General features: G+C 39.8%; 2 protein-coding genes across 7 annotated transcripts in view; one reads left to right on the forward strand and one right to left on the reverse strand.

Annotated features, from left to right (window-relative positions):
* triob (trio Rho guanine nucleotide exchange factor b) overlaps window positions 1–1734 on the reverse strand; it is a 121418-nt gene extending 119684 nt beyond the window's left edge. For 2 of the 5 annotated variants that reach the window (XR_004332295.1, XM_032517632.1), the window contains exon 1: window positions 1394–1717. Coding sequence is in view for 4 of the 5 variants with exons in the window: in XM_032517632.1 (XP_032373523.1) it covers window positions 1394–1463 (70 nt within the window). In the remaining variant the exon portion in view is untranslated. Of the gene's footprint in view, window positions 1–1393 lie in introns of all 5 variants that reach the window. The other 3 variants (XM_032517637.1, XM_032517638.1, XM_032517639.1) reach the window with 3 other exon arrangements.
* Window positions 1735–3179: 1445 nt separating this feature from the next.
* Window positions 3180–5981, forward strand: part of dnah5 (dynein, axonemal, heavy chain 5) — a 120223-nt gene continuing 117421 nt past the window's right edge. Inside the window, exon 1 of one of the 2 annotated variants that reach the window (XM_032517722.1) lies at window positions 3180–3445. In XM_032517722.1, the coding sequence (XP_032373613.1) occupies window positions 3356–3445 (90 nt within the window). In that variant the 5' untranslated portion in view covers window positions 3180–3355. The remainder of the gene's footprint in view (window positions 3446–5981) is intronic. The other variant, XM_032517723.1, reaches the window with a different exon arrangement.

Genomic DNA, 5981 nt, shown 5'->3' on the forward strand with positions numbered 1-5981 from the left:
TGTGTGTGTGTGTGTGTGTGTGTGTGTGTGTGTTCCTAAATGTGTGCAATCTGCTGAGATAGTGAACAGCAGACCCCCAGGCACCAGGTGTCACAGAGAGAAACAGCTGAGAGAGAGATAGAAAGAGAGACAGCTGCTTCTTCTGGTGGGTATCAGAGGTGGTCCCTCTCTAATGGTGGCAACATATTTCCAAACACTGGACTTTTGCTTTAACATGTACCTTTACGAGGCTGTAAAGGCTTTCCCTGTCCTCCTACTGTCTGTGTCAGATTGGGTTAAAGAGGTATTTTATAAGGCTAAAACAAGTGGGGGCTTGATGGTGGATTCAGATCCATGAGGGTGTTGGCTACAATAAGAAAACAATATCTAATCCAAACACATAATGATGAGTGTCAGCTCTAAAATACTGACCTTTACTTAGAAATGTGTGTTATACAGGTTTGAAAAGCCAAACTAAACCACATTTTGATGGGGAAACATTGTACGGTACAGAAAGATGGACCAATATTAATAAATAGGACACACAACATAATATTACAATGTCAGTATTGACTATAGGCTACCTGGTAATGGGATATTATCATTAGAGTAAAAATAGTGTAATGTGAATTACACCTTGCACATTTAACTATACTTCAGATAATAATGTTTCTTAATCACAAAGTACATGACAAATGTCCCTGTGTTATTATTTGGCTAATATCCGGCATAAGTGCAGCCCCCTACATAAGGTGTTTACGTTTGGGTGCAGAGTGATAAGGTATGCAAGGCCTATCCTTATTTGTTAGCATGATGCCATCATATCAGACTCAGAGGGGCCCAGTGCGTTGGGTGCAACCTATTGCCCATACGTGCGTCAATGGCCTAGCCACTATCCCTGCATCAGATGTGAGAGACCTGGGTTAAGAGTGATGCATGATGTCATGTTAGTTTACACAATTCTTCAATCTACACGCCTCTGAAGACAAAAATTAAATTGCAAAATGTTCGACCCATATCCTAGGGGTTCGTGATAGATACAGCCTGTAACGTCGACACACTCGTAAAGCCCGGATAGACTGTACGAGCTGTAACCATCCACACCTTGTCGCCTCCTTGGTCCAACCCAAAATGGGGTCACTGCCTAATAATCAAACGCACATTTTTCAGGAGGTGTTATTCAAGCTGCTGTCACCAAAGCCTACGGGATGATAAGTCTGTGGACTTAAATATGGTAGGCTAAATAACTACAAGCTGTGCGCATCTTACCAGCATATCCGAAGCGCAGTAAGCTAGGCATCTCGCCCATGAACCCCGTCAGTGTTTATTTTTTTGTCATTTTTGGCAACAATGTTGCAGACCACCAGCTCTACTGTAGCTCTCCCTGAGCCAGACTCGCCCCTTCCCGACTTACCAGATTTGAAAAACGCCGCTATGTCTGCCGCGTCCTTCGCAGCCTCATCTAGTCCCTCTCCTGCGCTCATGGCTGTGGTCGCATCTGCGGAAATAGCAATAGCTATCCTCAAAAGCCTTTATTTTTGCAATAATTATCTATCAGCTGAAGCAGATCTTAACGCTTTTCATTGAAGCAGATCCGGTCATACAATCTGTGTTCCCTTCATTAAGCGAGAGACCTCCTCCTCCATTTTGGCCGAGAAGGGAAAATCCTGGCGACCGATCGGCGGCGCTCCCGAGTTGGGACGTGAAGGAAGGGAGGCGGAGGAATGGGAGTGATAGTGAGGGAAGGCGGAGGTAAAAGAGGAGGGGAGGAGGACTGAGGGAGGAGGACTATTCCGTTTCGAGTGGTGGGTGGGGGTGGGATATCCTGGGATTCCGTTTCGGGGGGTTTTGGTGCATTGTGCGCCACCCAAATTTAGTGTGCGCCACAGTACATCAGCAGCCCCCGGTGTCGCTCACTGCGGTCCTGATGCGGGCTGCGTGGGTGTCAATCTTCAGGATTGTGTCCCTTAATTGCTCAAGCCCTCATGTTTTGTGATATGTCATATTGACAAACATCATGTTTTTTAGCAGGCTAGCCTAGTAGCAGTGCTAGTGTTCTAATGGGCTATTTGATCTTATTGCTAAATTCTTTCGGAAGCGTGAGTTTAATATTCCCATGAGGTCATTGAGTTCTGGTGTTGCATTATTTAGTTTCCTAACAGTTACGGCCTAGTCGTTCCCAATGGTAATATTTTTGTTTACATACATTGCACATAAAACTAATCGCGTTTTAGCTGATAAAGAGACAATGACGACGTAGGAGAATGATTGTTCAATTATTTCTTCATCTCCTAGTGATGAAGATGATGCTACAGTATGAGGTCATTTGCCCCACAACTCTAACACAGTTCTCCCTGATAGCTGCAGCTCTCTTCCTTCAACTAGGAGCAGTGCACTGCTGCCATCTGGGGGTTGCCTGCAAAAATGTCCCTGAGCAGCTAGCTACCCAGGGACATCCCCAGAGTAAAGAATATTCAGTTTGCCTCGTTGACATAAAGGCCTAAATAATAATAGGGCATCATTAACTAATTTTAAGTAGCTAGACTAGATGTCATATGTCACACAAACTTGACGTTCTCCTTTAGGATACGAACTGTTTAGGCCTGATATTAGTTTGATTGATTCAACTATTAGACACACCTGTTATTAAAATTAGGCATTGCTGTACAGTAGTAGGCCTAGTAGTAAACCTAGGCTACTTACCTAACGCTCGCCTAGCCTAGGCTAACGTGACTCGTAAATTACCAAAGAGAGTAGGCCTACAACATGGGCCAAACTATATGGGGTTTTACATGTTGGATATAGCTAGACTACGACTATATTAGCTATCTACCGATAGTTTCCTTTGTAAAACTAGCATATTATGACCAAGAACGAGCAGTTGACTTTTTCCGTGGACGAGACGTACAAAAATGGCCCGAATGTTACCGTCTTCCGGTTGTACATAACGTGACTTTTCCTGTCTGCTTTCCTGCTCCAACAACGGGAACTGATTTCAATTCCATGGCCTTTGAGAAGGGCCCTGTCTGGCCATAGGCTACTTTCAACTGTTCATGCGATAAGCCTACGCTATTTTTTTTGTATTTTGAAAGAGTTCTGTGTATAAAATAAAATATATTGTCTACATTTCTTTCTAAACCAGCCTTATTTTTTACAGTCTATGTGACCAGCCCACCCCGTCCCTTTTACAAATTGCCTCGTTACCTTGGAAACCACTAACAACATACATGGTCACCACTGGGAAAATGTGTCGAAGATAAGGGGCTTCAACCAGGAAAACAAAAGTGTAGCCCGAATGAACAACGTAGGCTACTTGAAGCTTGGAGATTAAAGTATGGTAACAGAAGAGGCATTTCTGTAAAGGAATGTTGTAACCATGTCCGTCAGCTCTCGACTCGCCAAAGTCAGCTACAGGAACAGACCCACCCAATCCTCTGTCCCAGTGGAGTCACTCAAGGAGATGCAGGTAATCTGAATTTAATAATCATATGAAACTCTATGAGGAATATCTTCTCAGTGTCCCCACATTCAGGGGGAATGCAGAACCTAATTATTAGAATCATTATAACCGTGTAGTATTGTCAATGTGTCCAAGAGAGATCTGTATGTTGTAGGCTGCTTTTAGGTAGGCTATAGGTAGATTTAAAGAAATCCTTTGTCATAATTGTGTTAATATTATTACATTTTGGGGGCTTTCCTAATTGGGCTGTGTAAAGAATCCTCATATCAGCATTTGGTTATTAGGCCTATATGATATCTGTAAAATACCAGTCATTGGTAGGATTGTTTTGTTTATTTAGTTGTGCTCATAGACCGTTAAAATTAACGGTCTATGGTTGTGCTGTTATCCAATTTAAACAGCTGGCACATTTGCAGTCTTATTATGCAAAACAGATTTCCCCTTCATCCTTTTGGCAACCTCCGATATATATTTGTCTTGTTTTGTGATTAATTATCATTTAGTCAAATAATTGTAATTTAAAATGCTACATACAGTCTCAAACCAATCAGATTGTTCATTTTCAAAAATGTATTTTAGCACTTCAAAACAAGCTTGTGCAAAACTGGGCAGTCATATGTGCTAGAAAAAATAATTAAAAATTAAAAAAGGTGCTCAATATTTAATTTAGTTTAGTAACTTAACATTGGCTTTAGATACATTACCATTATTTAGCACAGTTAGGTGTTGCTAACTCAAACTAGGATGATGTGATTTGGGAGTAAAACCTTACATCAGAATTCCCTTTTCTCAAATGTGAAAAAAGATGATGTAATTAATCTGCACTTCATTATCAACTCAAGAACCCTCTAAGCCTTGGTAATTGCTCTGAGAACCACTACACTGGCTCACTGGCCCCCCAGCAGTAGTCAGAAATAGCTGGATCACAACCTACTGAAGGTGTTGGCTGTATTAGGAGCCTCAGTCCACTAGATGGGAGTGTCTAGTCTCTGTAATGTTAGAAAAGCCCCAGAAGGCTGGATGATGTTCCACAAAGACATGTTTTACTTCTGGTGCTCTTTATTAATGTCATTATCAAAATAGTCACTGTAATAAGGGAATAATTTGTTTATATCTGTGGCAGATATCTGTGTAATTTAGATTGTACCTGTTTAATTTCACCCAATTAGTTCAGATTCACTAATTCCACCATCATAAAGGGCAAAGCGGAAACAATTGGCACATGAGTGTTAATTATTTGATGATTTTGTTTGTGAGTTTTGTAATCTGTGTGTTTTTTTTTTAATTTTTAATGCCTATTTACACCTTGTGACATTTTTGCATTTTAACCTTTTACACAGGTTACAAAAGTAACACGTCTTGCATAAATTGCATTGTTTGTTTCATCACGCCTCTAGGCTGAAATCAATTTTAAAGATAAATATTGCACAATTTAACAACTCTGTTGCAACTACGTAGAAGCCACTGCACCTTGACTCTGTGGAACTGCTCCATTGGCTACATATTTAGACTAATGTAATCTTTTCTTCAGATTGATTCAGTTCACTTTCATTTTAATGCACTGCTGACCACAATTAAAGAGAAAATACTTTCTAGGTAAATAATGTTACGAGCAATCAGTGAGAATGTGAATTGTTCAAAGAAAACATTACTAAATAATCTTGTTCCATCATGATTTGGACAAATAATCATTGATATTCTTGAACTACCTAACTAACTAATTAACTAACTAACTAACTAACTAAAAAAAACAGTAGTTTAGTGTTTTCAAGCAACTGGTACCATTTTGTACTTGGAGAATTGTGTAATCTTCTCTGTTAACTTTAGGCCTGCTTTTGATGAGGTTAGGTGCACAACACAAGAACACAGGACTATCATATATATATATATATATACACACACCACTTGTTTACCACAGCCTTTAGCTTAGCCACAGTAATTCTTTAAGTATCCTTGTTTCCTAAAAGGTGCTATATAAATAAAAATTATTATTAATATTATTATTATTATTACTATTATTATCCACTGTCCATTTTGTTTTAATCCAGTATTATAATTTTGAACAAGGATTAGTTAAGACCAAATAGACAACAGATTCCATTAAAGGTGAAACAATGCAAGATGTTGTACTACAACGTGGTGTAGTTTAATGTAAACCAGATGTGAATAAGCTCTCCATGTTTTTGTCAGTGTGAGCATCCCCTGTGAGACCAGTGGACCTTTCTCTGCTTTGCTCCTTCTCTTATGTCTTTCTATTTCAGATCTCACCACCTTCTCATTTATAATTTACAGTCACTCTCCTGTTTCACGGCAACTCTAAACCACACACTTCAACTTAGAAAATCAGTCATTGCATACTGAAAAATGAATGACCCAACTGCTTTTAAATGCAAAGCTTTGCAATCATTCCTTCAATATCAAACTGTCAACCCAGATCCTTATTGAAAGAGCTGTGCTCTTCATCTGCTGGATGCCACAGTAAAAGCTAAATAATTTAATATTAAATGGTGGGAGGTTTGTATGTGTGTGTGTGTGTGTGTGT

This window comes from Etheostoma spectabile, chromosome 6 (assembly GCF_008692095.1).
Source record: "Etheostoma spectabile isolate EspeVRDwgs_2016 chromosome 6, UIUC_Espe_1.0, whole genome shotgun sequence".
NCBI lineage: Eukaryota > Metazoa > Chordata > Actinopteri > Perciformes > Percidae > Etheostoma > Etheostoma spectabile.